Source organism: Ovis aries, chromosome 22 (genome assembly GCF_016772045.2).
Source record: "Ovis aries strain OAR_USU_Benz2616 breed Rambouillet chromosome 22, ARS-UI_Ramb_v3.0, whole genome shotgun sequence".
NCBI classification, from domain to species: Eukaryota; Metazoa; Chordata; class Mammalia; order Artiodactyla; family Bovidae; genus Ovis; species Ovis aries.
Window position 1 is genome coordinate 26950347 of NC_056075.1, and position 18032 is coordinate 26968378.

The following is an 18032-nucleotide window of genomic DNA, read 5'->3' on the forward strand; positions in this document are numbered from 1 at the left end:
AGTATAATAAATATATTTTAGATCTGTTCTATATTTCTTATGTATTGTATTTAAAATAGTATTTTTCTGGCCATATGAGTAACATACGTTCATTTTAGAAAAGTATAGCAAATATATAAAGATGTAGAATTTTTAAAAACCTGGCATTTTTACAAGTTAGAAATAACCAGTGTTACTATATGTCAACCTGACGGTCTGCCCCTACTTATTTTTTGTAGAAGCTATTTTCATACTACATGAAGTCTTAAATTCTGCTTCCTCTTAACATTGCCTGAGAATTTTCTCAGGCTATTACAAGTTTTTTAGAAAAAACAATTTTACTGAAACATTTTACTTTATTATACAGATGTACACTATGTATTATTGTTAAATAGTTGATTTAAAAATACTGTCTACTGAGTTCTTTTTAATGTTTACATGGGCAGAAAGCTTTCATCAGGACATCTCCAGATGCATCTTTTGAAATATTATTGTTCACAGAGTGTGTTTATTATCTAGATGACTCAAGAATAGATGCTTTCAGACTGTGGTGTTGGAAAAAACTTTTGAGAGTCCCTCGGACTGGAAGGAGATCAAACCAGTCAATCCTAAAGGAAATCAACCCTGAATATTCACTGGAAGGACTGATACTGAAGCTGAAGCTCCAATACTTTGGCCATCTGATGCAAAGAGCTGAGTCATTAGAAAAGACCCTGATGCTGGGAAAAATTGAGGGCAAGAGGAGAAGAGGGAAACAGAGGATGACATGGTTGGATGGTTGGATGGCATCACTGAGTCAATGGACATGAATTTGAGTAAACTCTAGGGCATGGTGAAAGACAGAGAAACCTGCTGTGCTGAAGTCCATGGGGTCACAAAGAGCTGGAAATGACTGAGAGACTAAACAACAACAATCATACCTTCTCATACTATCATCTTACTTTTTCATACTATCATCTTACTTTTTTATAGTTTCATCATACCTTTTCATACTATCATCTTACCTTTTCATACTATCGTCTTACCTTTTCATACTTTCATCATACCTTTTCATACTATCATCTTACCTTTTCATACTGTCATCATGCCTTTTCATACTATCATCTTACCTTTTCATACTATCATCTTACCTTTTCATACTATCATCTTACCTTTTCATACTATCATCTTACCTTTTCATACTATCATCTTACCTTTTCATACTATCATCAAACCTTTTCATACTCTCATCTTACCTTTTCATACTATCATCCTCTTTAACAATGAGTTTTTACCACAGCTGAACATTCTTGGGGCCAAAATCATATTTCTAAATATCAGTTGTGGCTGCTAGAAAGTGGGTGATGTTCTAAGGTCTGCAGAGTGAGGTGTCCAGAGCAGAAGTCCTTAGGCTAATGCTGAGGGGGAGGAAAGGAGAACTGGCGCATTTCCTATCTTTCCCCTTTGCTGTCAAGTGAGACGTCTTCCTTTTACCAGTATATCCAAGCTACTTTTAGCACATACATGCACCTGCCAGTGGCCTCCATCTGCCTCCTGTGTTAGGAGCCATGCCATCCATTCAGCAGCACAATCTTCTACTGGATTTCCGATCACGCCTTCTACACCTTTAAAATACCACAAGCTATCAGGGCTCCAGTGACCACTTTCACAAGCAAATGGCAGGTCCTCTTTAAGATAAGTGTTATATCTGAGTATTTCTTAACCATTTAACAATGTATACGTCTCTGAATGACTAGTTCCTTTTCAGCTTTCAGATCCCAGAGAAGCTGGGGACCAACTTCCTCCTCTCCCACCCTCAGTCACTCTGCTCCCTGTTTATTTACCTGTAAATATCTCTAAATTATATACAGGATAGCATCGTCCATGTTATATTAAATTTTCTTATTTGCCCCTATTAGGCTATATCCCTATGAAGGCAGACATATTATCAGCTTTGTTCACAGCTGTATTATAACCACCTAAAAAGTCTGCACCATGATGGATTAATAACTATTTGTTTTGTAAACCAAAGATCCTTTTTCGTGTGCTTAACATGAAAACTATAGCAGCTATTTCCTTATATATGATCATCTGGAATTAATTTGGGATTCCCCCATTATGAAAGAGTGAGCCTAACACTCTTTTTCAAAGTACTATTAACCCCTAAGAAATAGAAGACAAATTACATAAGGGTTCAGAAACCAGACTTAGGCCTTTGTTTTTCATGCTACATTCTAGAGAGGTTTTTTTTTTTTTTTTTTCTAAACAGCAATTATTTCTCTTAAATTAATACATAAGAGTAGCTCCCTGAATACAGCAGCTTGAGTGGTATCAGAGACGAAGGGCAAGGATGTGTTGATGCTTGACAAACACCAACTGAACATGTAATTGGAGGTGCTGTCTGGGTAGGGGAGTCTGACTCAGGAGGGCATCTTAGAGGTCTTTGCTAAATGAAATGGACTTGCAACACCAAACTGAAAATCCAAGGTTGTTTCAGCAAACATTTATCTAGTGCCCTCTAATGGTGATGTCCAGTGCTGCCAGCTACAGGCCGAAGGGGTAAAATGAAAAATAGAAGATTCTCCCCAGGGACGGGGGAGCCTGGTGGGCTGCTGTCTATGGGGTCGCACAGAGTTGGACACGATTGAAGCGACTTAGCAGCAGCAGCAGCAAGTGAGCATAGAACTTGGTGAGAAAGGTATAGAAGGGCATACATAAACATAATGCCACATTTTAAATATGTGTTGCTTAAAGGCTTACATGTGAAAGAATGGCATAGAGAAAGGAGCACCGACTATTTAGTAAGCACCTTTGGGTGGAAGGAGATTCGTTGAAGTGGGCAGAACTTGAAACAAGCGCTGTGCCAATTATCCATCTGTGTTTCTCAAGTCCACTTTCCACTCCTCCTTTTTCTACTTAGTAACTCAGAAATCTATTTTCCAGGCTCCACTGCCCACTGCCTTGTGTGTGGCTGGGTTGAGCTAGTGGGAAACATTGGCAGGAGATGGGAGGCCTAGGGCAAGCTCCTCCACGCCCTCCCTTCTGCTGAGGCCGCAATGCTGGCAAATGCTGTGTGTCCTCCGTGGCTCCAGTTTCTTCCAGACACGGCCTCCATGACTTCAGCTTCCATCTGGTGGTCCTGGGTCCCGGGCTCTGGGGGTCTCTTTGTTTTTTCAGCCCAGGGAAGATAGAGGCCTCTTGTTGATGTTTATCTTGGAGTTGTTTCACCTTCCCCTATTTGGCATGCTGGCTCTTCAGTTATTCAAGCAACAAATTTCCTGTCTGAAATTAAATCCTGTCTGAAATCTCCAGGGATGACTTTTGTTTGACTGCCTGTACCCTCAGTGATGTACTATGAATTCTAGCTCAGCTGAGAAAGAATTTGCCTGCAATGCGGGAGATCTGGGTTCAATTTCTGGGTTGGGAAGTTCCCCTGAAGAAGGGAAAGGCTACCCACTCCAGTATTCTGGCCTGGAGAATTCCATGGACTGTCCATGGAGTCACAAAGAGTCAGACACGACTGAGCGACTTTCACTTTCACCCTCAGTGACACAGGAGCTAAGTTGCTCCTGATGGAGAAAAACAGTATAGGCCTGGAAAATAATGAGGGGTCAGAAAGAAAGTTTAGTCTGTGTTAAAGGAGAGGTGAAAGCTCACCTGAAAATAACAGAAATTCCTATGCATGCTGAGGCTGCTCTAACGAGGCAATGCCATTCTAAGCCTGGCAGGTCTTCGAAAAGGTTTTGGGGGGCTTTGTGTCTGCACAAATGTTTAAACGAAACACAAGTACAAAACGTTGACCGAGAAAACACACCACAAGGCCAAAAGGATTTGGATCCAGTCCACTTCTTTATTTTCCACCAAGTTTAAGTCAGCTATTTGGAACTCTTGGGCATGACTCGCCCACTCAGAATACAGTTCTGGGAGGTGTTCTTTTCCTTTAAATTATCCACAGGAGGACACTAAAGATCTGCTCAAGGTCACACAGCTGCTGGCGGTGGGAGGAAAACTCCATTGTCCTGATTCCTGTAGCAAAGCCATAATTACTCTAGCATTTGAGCTCTTTCCTCTCCCCAAGTTTCAGTCCATTATATGCAGGTTTGGCCCTTCAGTAACTACAAGCTTCTGAACAAATTTGAATAAATTTGTTCCATGTCAATAATTTCTCATTTTAAAGCAACAAAAGGTAAGAATGGTACTCATTCCAATGCAACCAGCTTAGGGTGATTTTTAAATAGAATATAGCAATAGTAAAGCAACAGACATTATACAGTCAACTGAAATGTGGGTAGAATTCAGACAGTAGACTATATATCCTACTTCAAAAGCAAAAACCAAAACCCCCCAAACGCAAAGCCCTCAAACCTGTGGTGCTTACTAAACTCGCATGCATTTAGCCTTTACGAAACCCTATAGATTTAGCGCTTCTATATCTGGACTGAACACTGAGGTTTGGAATAAAAGAAACACCTCAAGGCATAGATTTTAGAGACATTATCTGTTTAATAAATATGATTGTAAAAGCAATAAACAAGAGCAATTATACATTACACTACATAGTATTTAACAAAAAATACATCAAAAAAGTCATTTTAAAATTAGAAGTAGTTCCAATACTATAAGAAAACTTTGTTTTTTTTCTTTTTTTAATTGGCTTCCTATAAAAATAAGTTGGCAAATGAGGGAATTTCAATGCTCAGTTGGAATCCTGGAAAACACAGAACAGCTGCCAAGCACCCCATTGCTCTCAAAGTTGCTGTTTGGAACTTCTGAAAAAAAGCAAAGCAAACTCTGCATTTTGGAGAGTGAATCCAATTAAAAATAAGGCAAAGGAGGAAACCTTGGTTGGGTAGTTCAGAGTGGAGCATGCTCAGTTTGCCCTCTGGGATTTTGGAAAATGTTTTAATATCAGATTCGCAGTTTGCCCTGAATCTTACCTTTCCCATCCATCCCTCCCCACCCATTCCTCTGGCCGTGAGCCCACCAAACTCCTCAATGTGTTTGTACCTGCTGTTAGTGAGTAGGTAGGCACTTGGGTCCCTTCCATTGGCAGGCTCTCATCACTACTTTTTCTTTGGGATTGAGCTGGTGTGGCCTCCTATGATGGTTCTCAAACTTTAGTGTATTTCAGAACCACTTGAAGAGCTTGTAAAAACAGTCTTCTGGGCCCCAACTCTGCAGTTTCTAATTCAGTCGGTCTGAGGTTAAGGGAACATAAAATCTGCATTTCTAACAAGTCCGAGGTGATGCTGATACTGCTGGTCTCTGGGTGCCACACTTTGAGAACCATGGAGCTAGATCATATGAACAGTAAGATCCCCTCTGAGCAATATACTTTGCCTCACCAGCCTCCTATAGGTGGGAAGGAGCTCTAAGGAGAGGAACATGAGGACCTTGGAGATGCTGAATCTAGAGCTGGCCGTCAGTGATCACTTCCCAAAATGCCAGACATCTCATCCCCACCTCTGCTTTAGACGAGGACTTACAAGCCCATTCTTCCCTATGTCTTCTCATGTATTCATTTATTTTTCCAACGCACAATTTTCTTAATACCTATTCTAAGCAAGGCACTGTGCTAGATTGAGTGTTATTCCCTTTTTCATAGTTTTCCAATTAAAATTAATTGAACTGCAACTCTGATGACTCCCTGTTCTGTTGTGCATGAGCCTCATTTGGTTTCCAAACACTGTCTTCCAGATTAAATTTGGGAGGCTCCAACCAAAGAAGATCAGTGAAAATGTTTCTGATGGGATAGGAAGCCTGGCAGGTTGGGGATCAATTGAGTTCTACAAATAGATGGCGGCCTCAGGCATAATCTGTTTCCCAGATTCATACCAAGCATCTTCAACCGTAAACACTTCTGCTTGCTTAACTTCTGAGTGAAGCTTTGCTACTCTTCCTTACTCGAGCTACACAAAGGCAGGGGTCATCAGGATGTCTAGGACACTGCCACTGTCCTTTATCTTATATTTTAGAGTGGGCTTTATCCAATCCATAATACTCCAAGGGCTGCTGTTGGACATACTTTTGGTTCCCACTCTCTCTGGACCTTCTTTCCTGATGGCCCTGGGAGAACGGGGGTTTCTTCCTGCTTTGAGCCAATCTGCTTGAGTCTGCTCACTCCACCCCTTTACGCTTATTAAATTGTCCTTTGCTGATACTATGAAACTCACAGAGCAGAGAGCATACGTGTAAGAAGTCTAGGATTATCCTACATAATCACAATCCCATTCCAATAGGGCAAGACCTCCATACGTTCTTAGACTTTTTGACACTCTTAAACATTAAATCCATTAACTAGGTTCTTCTTCTGCTTAACATCGGTTTTATTTTACAAATAATTTCACTCTACTGTAAGAGAACTACTGGGTAATAGCAACCATCACAGGAGGAAATTGCCCTGCCACACAGTAACACATGCAGAACATTTCTCACAAGAATCTTCTGGAATCTGACTGCAGGAGATGTTTGTTAAGCTGTGAGGAAAAACCATCATTCATTCTTACACTTTCTTTTCTAAGATACATGGGCCAGGTTGGAATTGCTTTGCATCTCTCAACTCTTTCACACACATTATGCGTTTCCAGGTGGGGAAAGGCAAGGATACTTAGAAAAGGCAGGTTCTACAGGAGGAGACAAAAAAAAAAAAAAAAAATACATGAAGCTGACCCTTGCAGGGCAGGATGTATATGGAGGCTGCATGCGTGGGCATGTTCAAAGCTGACACAAAGATCAGAAACTTTGGGTGGTGGAGGCAGGGTGGCAGAGGCGAAGTCAGTTTTTAAGGAACATCAGGATGAAAGTCCAGAATCTAGCAACGTGTTTGGGAGGAAAAGGCAGGAGCTGTGGTAGGATAAGTTGGGGACTGGAAGGAAGAGATACAAAGGCTTTGACAGATCATGACCACAGGCGGAGAGCAGACAAATGGGAAGGTCAGAATACGGGTAACTGAGATTCTGTTTCCTACACAGGGCAGGAGTAGGGAAAGCTAGAGGAGAGGTCGTCATGATTGGAAGGGGGAACGGGAGACCCAGGTCCACTTTTAACACACTTGCCCCTTGCCTTCCTTCCTTCCTTCCCTATTCTGCCTGCATCCATGGAACCTGAAGTTGCTTCTTTGTCCCTATGGCCGCTCAGAATGGAGAAGGCCACCTTGTGACCGCTGTCAGCCAACAGAGCTCCCCAAGATAACTTAGAAGGGGAAAATAGCAACAAGGAAAGTGGAACAGAGAAACAGCTCAGGGTTTTGAACTCCTGTGCATGTCTTTGTGTCTTGTGAAAAGAGCCGGGGTGGCTAATCCACCCATCAGCCTATAGTGCTAAAAGAGCTGTTAAATCTAGAGCCAAGAATATTTCCAAAAATACATGCAGATTTCCTTGGCCTATATATGTTAGGAATTTTCTACAAACACGACCGATCAGAAAAAAGAGAGAGAAGAAGAAAGGGGGAGGGGAGTGTTTTTTCCATTAAAATAGAGCACCTGTACACTGCCCCTCCAAGCATGTTCTCAAGGTACTGTCCACATGCACAGGCTTAAAGCTAAAAACCCTTGTTGTGTCTGAAGAATTAAAAAGTCCCGATGCAGTGAGTGTTTGTTTGTCTGTTTGGATTTTGATTGTTTTTATTTTATTTGTTTGTTTTTGTTTTTACTGGCGTCCTCCAGTCAAACATTTACATAGGTAGGGATTTCTTTTGTGCTTTGATTCTCAGCAACTATGGAAATACTTCCTGGCAAGATAGGAAACAGAACAACAAAGGAAAAAAAAAAAAAAAAAACACAAAGTTAGTGGTCATGGAGAAGGATGCACTTGACAAGAGCGAAATTCTTTCCTGATCAGCAGGTCGCCTGTAGCCTTTGGGGGTTTTCCTTAAATGGCAAATTGAGCCCCAGCCGATCCCCGCTTTGGCGTTGAAGGTGGAGTGGCGTGTCTTGCTCTTTGCAATCGGAGAGATGAGTCACCAGGTTGAGTAGAAGGGGAGGGAGGGGAGGGTAAAGCTACTCTCCTAAGAGAAAACGTGTAACACTTACTCACTTAATGACACTGGAAAATGGAAAGGTGTCAGACACGTTGCAACGCGCTGGGAGCTGCTCCTGGTGAAGGAGGGATTGCTGCTTTAATAAAGCAAACAGTGCCTGTGCTTCACACCCAGTGGAAATGGGATTGAAAACCAAACGACCCACAAAAACGCACTTAGAAGCTTTAGAAATAAATAGACAGGGTGAATGCTTCTCTGGACTTGAAGACCAGAAAACCTTTTTCTTTTTAACCCAAAGCAATGACTCATTTATCACCTTGTCTCCCCAAATAAAAGGAAGCACGCTGTGAAAACTGGACACCCGATGTGGGGGCTGTTGTTATTATTACCTCCCATACAAGCCAGGCAGCACATTTAAATTTCCCCTTAATACAGCCAAAGAACTCGTTTTAAGAGAGGATGCTGTTTCCCTCTAAGCACTTTTTTTTCTTTCTTTTCCAGGTTTCAGATTAACAGTCCTAGGTAAGGACCTTCTAGGTGGTTTGGCATTATCACATCAGAGTAAAGCATGAATGATTATATAACAATGTATCCATCAGAGTCAGCAATGCAGGGTCTAAATGGGAACATTTACAGCTTCAACTCTATGGCCACCAGACAGGAGGAGACTGGGAGAGAAACTGATCACAGTGGTGGCTTCACGGATTTACCTAATTTCCTGGGAAATTTCCTCTACAATAAATAGTAGAATATAGCAATTACCCTGAGACTTTCTACACCTAGCTGTTAGATTCCCATGCTTTCTTTCCAGGCAGCGTGAGCCCTACTGAATTATGTTGAAATCCATTTTAAGACTTCTGGTAGGGCACAGGTGAAAAGGAGGAAGAAATCTTCCAGCTGCTCTAGAACAATCTAACCCTCCAATGCTCTCTCCAGGAAACTTCACTCCTGACATGTCCTGCCAACTTGATGGCTCTTGTCCTCAGAATTTTTAGGCTCCATGTTTCCTGGAGGACAGTTTTAGTTTAAAGCTAGTTTAAAAAAAAAAAAAAAACACCTAGGGTGATCAGTCTTTCTTTTACATGTGTTCTGGAGCAGTCTGCCGTCCTTAGAACTGTCTCCAGGTGGGGGTGCCATGGCTTGCTCTGGTCATTATAAATCCTGGCTCCCAAAACCTTCACAGCCTTCTAGGATCAGCAGCTCTAGCCTCTGAGCTCTGTCCTTCTCATATATTGTTACAGCACATACTATGCTCTTTGCCCAAGAACACTTGAAGTCCAATGTTTCAGCAAGCATTTTTGCAAAAAAGGAATAAACTCAGAAAAGAAAAAAACTAGATAGGAGCGAGAAAGCTTTTTTTTTCCTCTCTCTTTTCTAAAGGAAGGAAGCAGGGAAAGAGGCATCTTAGCTGTTTCTCTCAGAGATGTTAGAAAATAGAAAGTGGTTACGTCAAGCCAGAGAGAGGTTAGAGAGAGAGCCAGCCATTGACTACTCAGGCTGAAGAGCTGAGGGCTACCAGGAATTATTTACCTATGAGCTGGGACTCCACCTTCTCATCTATCAGCTGGCCAGGCCTCCTGAGTTCAGTCTGAGGGACATAGGGCCTGCTTTCAGGGTGACTGACTCGACTGACCATCTCTCGTTCTTTCTCATTCTGCATCTGGGCATAAACATTAATCCCCGGGATCTTCCTAAAACATTAACAGAAACCATCACTGCCGTGCATGGGACGTGTACACCATGGCCACAAATGCTTCTGAACCTGTTGGGGAGAAGGAGGAGGGAAGGAGGGAGATGGTGGAGGGGGACACCCACCTTTTGAACTTGTAGATGACGAACACCGCCAGCCCCACAAACACCACGGACAGCAGCATCAGCATGGCAGAGCCACTGTGGGTTGGAGTGAGGTCCACCAGCGGGGCTAGGGGGGAAAAGCAAGGCACAGTTACCGGCAGGCAGGGGGTGGGTGTGACTCTGTGACAGGCTTGGGGAGCTCACACGGAGGCATGGTGCATCCCACAATGCCGTGTGGGATGTGCACACAAGATGTACCTCACATGGCTGGACATGTGGGTAAATCTGAGCCTGTCCCAGGCCCCAGAATGCTCCAACTGGCCTGCTGAAGAAGTGCAGTGGAATGATTTCAAGCACAGACTGTGGAGCCGGCCTGCTTAGGTCCAAGGCCTGCCCTACCACAGGCTGGTTGTTAGCTGCTGGGCAAGTTACTTCACCTTCCCATGCCTGAGGGAGGGAGCTGAAAATAAAAGTACATGTCTCATTGGGTTTTTGTGAGGATTAAATGAATTGATGTATGTAAAGCACGGATAACATTGCTAGGCACATAGTAAGCCCTTTATGAGTCTCAGCTTTTATTGCTTTGAATCAATATTTATAATATGATTTTTAAATTTTTCTATACTCTGAATGCAAGCTTTTCCCACTAACTAATGCAGAAAAGCAGAAACACCTCCAGCAGGAATACTTTCATGAATTATCCAACCCCTCTCACTCCTATCCCAGCAGTTGTCATGTGAGAGAACTGGTTGCTTATATTTTTACACATAGGAAACTGATGGCTAAGTGAATATTTTACGAGGGCAGCTGCTCTGATGCAGGAGGAAAGAGGTGAAATCCGGCATCGTCTCTGTAACTTGCCAAAGTCCAGACAGCTCGTGCCAGGAGGCGCCAGTCTCTCAGAGGCAGTGAGTTCTCCTCTTGGGCTGAACAGATGTCTTGGCATCCATGAAAGATTCTCCCTCCCTAACCTCACTCCTAGAGTGCGGCTCTGGGGAGCATCTCTCTCCACCTCCAAACCCCCCTCCTCTAGCCCCAGGGTCAGCCTGCTCTACTTTAGTGACTTTGCAATTAATTTTCACCCTCTCGAACACTGCCATTTTGCAAACATAGCGTAGCTCCAGAATAAAAGGCAAACCACACATAGCCCTCAGAAGCCTGGACACTGACCTTTACCTTCCGTCAATTTAAGCAAAGCCCAATATCCAGGAATGCAGGTGACCTTTAAGCACCATTTTCTGTGGCTCTTCTCTGTTGAAAGCCAAGAGTAGAATGTCCTGGTCACCCAGATACAAAACTTCAGGATAGGTGTCTGCAATGCTGATGGTTTCAAACATGACCCAAGGCTGCTTCTGCTCTGTCTGGTGATTCAACGATTACATCCCAGGCGTGCGGTAACTATGACTGGAAATTCCATATACCAGTGTTGGAGAAAAATACAAATCAAGCCCTCTTTGTCAGAAAACAGGTTTATTGTTTTAGTAGAATTAGCTTTTAGGAAGGGCTAAAATGAAGCTACATCTCTGATTCTCCTCCCTAAGTCAAGCAGCACTTAAGCTGTGAAGTGTGTGTGAGGAGACAGGAGGGCCTCACTGAACAGAACACCCAAGGCAAATGCACTTTTGGCTCGAAACTGAAAAATAAAGTCTCTTCCATTTACTTAGGCAAACGCAGTGCAAAGGGTCCAGGAATACTTCAACACTCACATCACAATGGGTAGAAGGTCAGTGGGGAAAGAACACCTTCCATTTGTCATAGACATTACCGCAACTGACTTTCACTGTGGAGGGCAGGGCGGTGATCCCCACTGAACAGACAGGAACGGTGAGGGCCTCACTGGTTAATGTTGCTCCAAAGGACTCAGGACTAGTAAATGGGAGCACTAAGACTTAAAGTCCCTCTTCTCTCTCTTTCTCTCTCACACACACACATACACACACTTTTCTATATACATCAACCCTGGGATAATTTCAGCAGGAGATTTCTGAGAATGGGGATAAAGGCTAAAAGTAAAGCACATGAAGCAAATTAACAAGTGACAAGGTCAAAGTAGTCTGATGTTTTCAAAGGACCAATTAGAATCCTAGGTCATACCCTCTTAAACTCTGATAACGTGTATATGCACATACATAGGCATGCGTGTATTTAATGGGTGGTGGGCTTCCCTGGAGGCTCAGTGGTAAAGAATCTGTCTGCCAATGCAGGAGACACGGGTTCAGTCCCTGGGTCAGGAAGATCCCCTGGAGAAGGAAATGGCAACCCACTCCAGCATTCTTGCCTGGGAAATTGCACAGACAGAAGAGCCTGGCAGGGTTGTCAAAGAGTCACATGCAACCTAGCAACTAAACAACAGTTTATCAGTGATAAGTGTACATAGAGAATGAACCCTCATGCATCCATCACTCTTCAATAACCATCAACCCAAAGACAATGTTATTTTATTTCTACCCCTGTCCAGCGCCCACAAGCCCAACACTGGGTTATGTTGAAGCAAGTCTCAGCTATTAGATAATTTCCTCTGTAACTCTAAAAGATAAAAGTCTCACTCTGTTTCTCTCTGGACATTATCACAATACCATCCTAACACTTTTGGAAATAATACTGGAAAGCAATTAAAGGCAATCTTCTAATGCAAACCCCACATTTGACAGGGAATTAAGGGAGGCCCAGGGAGAAGCTGTGGAATATAAGGATGAGTCAAGGCAAGTAGCTGTATTAGCTAAACCTCTGATTTCCAGCTGAATGCCCTTTCAGAACAAGCAGAACATCAGTGTTATGGAGAAAGCAGGAAGAATACTAAGGCCGCTTGAAAGGGTTGGCATTTGAAATAAAGGTAGAACTAAAGTGAGGAAATTGCCGCAGCCAGGTTCTCACTGACACAGAAAGCAAACACACAAATGGACTCTGTGTCCCTTCTCTCCCCTTCCTCCTCCTCTATCTCCCCATCACAAGCTGAAATCTTTCAAATCTAAATGATTCCCACTAAAATCATCATTTACAAGTAGGCAGCATTAACAATGTTAAGAAATTAGCACATTATTTTGGGAAAATGAGCTTCTGTATCCCGAGGTCTAAAGTGCATGCACTCCCTCGACCATCTTTGCATCACGAGTCCCTGCTCAGCGGCAAGGAGCAGGCAGCAGCAGTGAGAGGTTGAGTACTGCTGCCCTCTGTGCTTCGTGGGCGACTCCTGCTTGCCGATGTGTGTCTGAAGATAAACAGGACTATTGCTACTCCACACAACCTTGGATGCATATCACAGTTTGCCCAACATTACTAGGTGGGTTTGTATGCGTTTTGCTGAGGAATGAACACTCATGATAAATGAGCTTCAGCTTACTGTCTGCTCAATAAGCATAAATAAATCCCTCTCCAATTACAGCCTAAACAAGGTAGAAGGGGCAAATGCTGAGTGGTTTATTGGCCACAGTTGACACACACCATAAAGCATGGACATAGCAGTACAGTATGTGACTCGACAGTTCTAAGGCTGATGCTGGTACATGTCGTTTCTACAATCCTGCAGAAATGCACTGAATTATTACATTCTATTCATGAGGACCCAGACTGATTACGATAATAGCGATGCTTACAGGAATAACAAGAATTCTTGTGAAAAGTGATCCATACACAGTGAGTGCTAAGTAAGGTCACAGCTTGAGGCTTGAGTATACGAGAGGAGAGTGAACTCAGAACCTTAAGTTTAGGGTGAAATAACTGATATGGTACCTTTTTGAAATCAGATTCTTACTTGGCCACTTGCCGACACACTAAATGACTTACACTGAACCTCAGTTTCCTCATCTGCAAAATGGAGATAAAACTAGTGCCTATTTTAGAAGGCTGTGAGAATAAAATAAGATGGAATTTATAAAATACTAACATGGTGTCTGGCAGATGGTACATGCCCAATGGCTTTAAAACCTTGCTATTCTATTTCTAAAAGTGTACTCTATAGAGGACAAGCCCTGAAAGATAACTAGAGTTCATGGCCAGATAATTTAGGGAAACTGTATATATGACATTCCCCATCTTGGAGATTCAGTATATGAAAGTTCACAGCAGTCCTACAGGAAGGAAACTCACATGACTTCATCACAGGGGTTCATAAAGTCGTCAGAGCACATACCCTTTGCTGACCTGGGTCCACACAACATGCTTTAGGGAATGCTTCATCCAGAGCATCACTAATCCCCTTGGCTGCAACCTTGCCCCTTTAGGTTATTTCCCAGTTTGAAAGTCAGCAATATGGCAGCATCACCCTGGTGAAGCTCCGCAAATATCCTTACCGTGGTCTGTACTACACTCATTCTACCAAAGGGACTTTCTTGGAAATCTTCTACCTGCTCTATGACCCTGGAACTTTGGACTCATATTGCATTTCTAATCCAGAAGTTAGTGCTGTCAAGAAGTTACAAAAGCAAGTTCAAGTTTGCCAAACTTCGATTGATTTTTCCTCTCTCGCCTCTAAAGCAGACCTAAGCCAGCCTTTACTTACATGCCTTGAATATCACGAAATACATGTGGTCTGAAATCTCTTTTTCAGAAATTAAAGTTATATGGGACTGGAACAGAGAAAGTTTATCTAGATCACAGGAAGGGTTTATGGAGCCTTATGACAGAGCACCCTCATTTGTCTAACAGCCCTTCCTTCTAATTCAAATCCAAACCTGGAGTTCTCAGTTCACATACTGTTGAAGTCTAGCTTGGAGGATTTTGAGTATTACCTTGCTAGCACGTGAACTGAGTGCAACTGAGCGGTGGTTTAAACCAAGAACTTTCAGACGTACAAGCTGGATTTAGAAAAACCCAGAGATCAAATTACCAACATCCATCGGATCACAGAAAAAGCCAGAGAATACCAGAAAAACATCTATTTCTGCTTCATTGACTACACTAAAGCCTTTGACTGTGTGGATCACAACAAACTGTAGAAGATTCTTCAAGAGATGGGGATACCAGACCATCTTACCTGCCTCCTGAGAGACCGCTATGCAGGTCAAGAAGCAATAGTTAGGGTCAGATATGGAACAATAGACTGGTTGGAAATTGGGAAAGGAGTATATCAAGGCTGTATATTGTCACCCTGGATATTTAACTTCTTTGCAGAGTATATCATGAGTAATGCTGAGCAGGATGAAGTACAAGCTGGAATTGAGATTGCCAGGAGAAATATCAATAACCTCATATATGCAAATGACATCACCCTAATGGCAGAAAGTGAAGAGGAATTAAAGAGCCTCTTGATGAAGGTAAAAATGGAGAATGAAAAAGCTAGCTTTAAATTCAACATTCAAAAAACTAAGATCATGGCATCCAGTCCCATCACTTCATGGCAAATAGATGGGGAAACAATGGAAACAGTGACAGACTTTATTTTCTTGGGCTCCAAAATCACTGCGGATGGTGACTGCAGCCATGAAATTAAAAGACTCTTACTCCTTGGAAGAAAAGCTATGACAAACCTAGACAGAGTATTAAAAAGCAGAGATATTACTTTGCCAGCAAAGATCCATCTAGTCAAAGCTATGGCTTTTCCAGTGGTCATGTATGGATGTGAGAGCTGGACCATAAAGAAGGCTGAGCACCAAAGAATTGATGCTTTCAATCAATGCTTTCAGTCTGTGGTGCTGAAGAAGACAGCCTTGGTCCCTGTAGATATAAGAAACAGTGCCTGAAAGGTAGCTTGTCCTAGATTCTGGCATATTCTCTGTATTGTGTATGTGTTCTCCTAGCTTCTTTGGTTGTGCCACTTTCTCTGGAAGGCCTTCCCTGAAGGGAACTGCATCTCCTGCATCCTAACTGTGGCTTATTTCCAATCTGACATATGATTGTACTGTTTCCGAACTGTTCATCTGACTATTCTCTGCCCAGGAAATTCTGGGTACATCTTCAGGGCAGTTAACCTACAGTCATTCATGCCTTTCTATAGACCCAGGAAATCTTAGAAAAAGAAAAAGGTTATGAATCTTCAGAAGCTAATGAACTGCTTCATTGCTGGTCCCTGGCATATTTATGAAAGTATCACATTCATTTAGTCACCTTTGGGAAAGGGATATATTTAATATCTCAGCACCTGTTATTACTTATCATAATACCATAACAGCTTAATCACTGTCAAAAACCACTGGGTCCACATGTCTGTGAAACAACCTAGTAATGCGTAGAGTAAAAAAAGATTGAGAGGAAAAACAGAAGGAAGGAAAAATATTACAAGCATGACTTTACTCACAAAAGACTTGTAAATGATAACCATGTAGATCATAAGGCAACCAGAGACTAAAGAGGCAGATAAATTTATTGGTTGTGGAAGAATTTCACTAGTGCTAATTCCATCCCTAAATGGAAAATGTTATTGTAACCATCTATTTCACTTTACAGTTCTGAGCTCCACAACTTCACAATTGGGCATCTGCATGTATAACAATGCGGCTTATATGATACTGTGTTTTCTAAAGCTTCTGGACTCATGCTAATTCTGCCTTCAAGTGAAAGAGTCTTTCTTAATGTTAACTGTTGGGCAGAATTCATGATGTATCTTGACCTAGACTGAAATTCTGAGGACCTTATCCCTTTCCACATTGATTCATAACATATCCAGAGGTAGGAAGCGAAGCTGGGAAATATTAATTCTCTAACATCTCAGTGATAATATCTTTTTATTACACCTGAAAAGAAATTGAACCAGTCAGAAGCAACCATGGAGGCTAAGATAACACAAGATAACAGTTTTATTAAAAACCCACACATACCCTTGACAAAGGACAGGCTTCCTAAACATAATAGTTTAAACAAGGCAACTGCTAGACAGATAGGAGGGGTTGAGAGCAGTTATGTGGTATTACATTTTTAAAAATTTCAACCTGCGATTTGAGGCTTTGAGAAATATTAAGCTTTTACATTTTTTTTACCAGTCAGTATCCAAAACCCCAGAAGAACAGTGACCCCCACCACAAAGCTAAGAGTGGAAGAGCACCCTGATTCTCTAATATGTGCAGAAATACAGAGAGGTGTGGATGTATCATTTTCTGTTCACACTAGCACATTAACAACACTGAGATAATATCACTTGTTTAACTTTTATAAAACCCATGGCTGTTCTGCTACTAACATTCTGGTTCACGCTTTAATCATTTTTCAACTGCTTCACGGCCACAGCTCTTGGTTGGCCTTTGCCATCCATCTAGATTATGGATAGAGTCTATCCCGCATTCAGAGGCAGGTTTCATTTTTTTCCCCTTACTCCCACCGTCATCTACCCATTCGGCCAATCAAATTGGCTCCAAATACGCCAAGGAATTAGATTTTAATGTTTATTACTAATTTCCTCCTACACTTAATATCAAGGGCTTTTTTTTTTTTTTTTAAGAATCATGCCTCTGTTTTGAGTGGATGCCCTGAGTTGTAAATCAGATTTATTGCTGGAGATAGACGAGCACCTTTCCTTGTTACACAGATAGATTTCTGTCTGCAGAATGCTTGTAAGAGCAGCTGCTGAGACTGATGAAAGGCCTGGCTGCATAAACATCTCTTGGGGAACCTGTTACAAAGGCAGATTCCCAAAGGTCCCTGGGATTCTGATTCCAGGAACGCATAGTGAGGCCTGAAGAAGTTCAACTTTGATGAAGCTTCCTCCGAAACTGTGACACACAGCAAGCAGGGATTGCCTACCCTAAGCTATAAAGAGATTTTCAGCCGAAGTACAGGCGGATATTTATCCCAAATGTTTTGAGTGAACCAGTTAGCACCAGCTTTTCCAGTCGCACTGTATAGAAGTCTCATCTCTCAAGGTTTAGTTTATTTATCCAATAAATAACTCCTGTGAAATGCACAAAATCCCTAAGTGCTGTTGGTTGTCATTTAATATGAATTCATCTAGTGAAGGCTCTGTGTCCTCAAATAAAATGTAGTGTTTCCCTTTGCTTGCTGAGGCATTAACTTCTAGTCTCACTGCTCTCATCTCTTCTACCAAAGGAGAAACAATACGTTTTTTTAAGCTACTTTCTCCCCATCCTCTGCCCCCTGTCCCCACCCCCATTCCCAAATATAATTGCTGAATTAATTTTGACCATGGGTCCTCACAGGAACAAAGTTACAGACTTTGGTGTAGCGTGAGAGGTTTGTATCAGCAATTAAAACTTCAGTTAATTACCTGTCAGCAGATTCCCTTCACCTGGCAATCTACTAAAAGGTGATAAACTAAAGCTCACAGTTTAAAGCATAGTCTGGTCCTGGTCTCTTCACCTGAGTGCCCACCTCCTAGTCCCAGCTTCCTATTACGGTTCTTTACTTGTCTGTTTTG

The 18032-nt window shown here is 42.2% G+C and overlaps 1 protein-coding gene across 5 annotated transcripts in view; it reads right to left on the reverse strand.

The window, feature by feature from the left end:
* Positions 1–4441: 4441 nt before the first annotated feature.
* Positions 4442–18032, reverse strand: part of SORCS1 (sortilin related VPS10 domain containing receptor 1) — a 580387-nt gene continuing 566796 nt past the window's right edge. The window contains exons 25-27 of one of the 5 annotated variants that reach the window (XM_042238466.2): positions 9752–9857; positions 9467–9627; positions 4442–7687 (exon numbers count right to left, since the gene is read on the reverse strand). In XM_042238466.2, coding sequence (XP_042094400.1) covers positions 7623–7687; positions 9467–9627; positions 9752–9857 — 332 coding nt within the window. In that variant the 3' untranslated portion in view covers positions 4442–7622. Of the gene's footprint in view, positions 7964–9466; positions 9628–9751; positions 9858–18032 lie in introns of all 5 variants that reach the window. The other 4 variants (XM_042238468.2, XM_042238469.2, XM_042238470.2 and 1 more) reach the window with 4 other exon arrangements.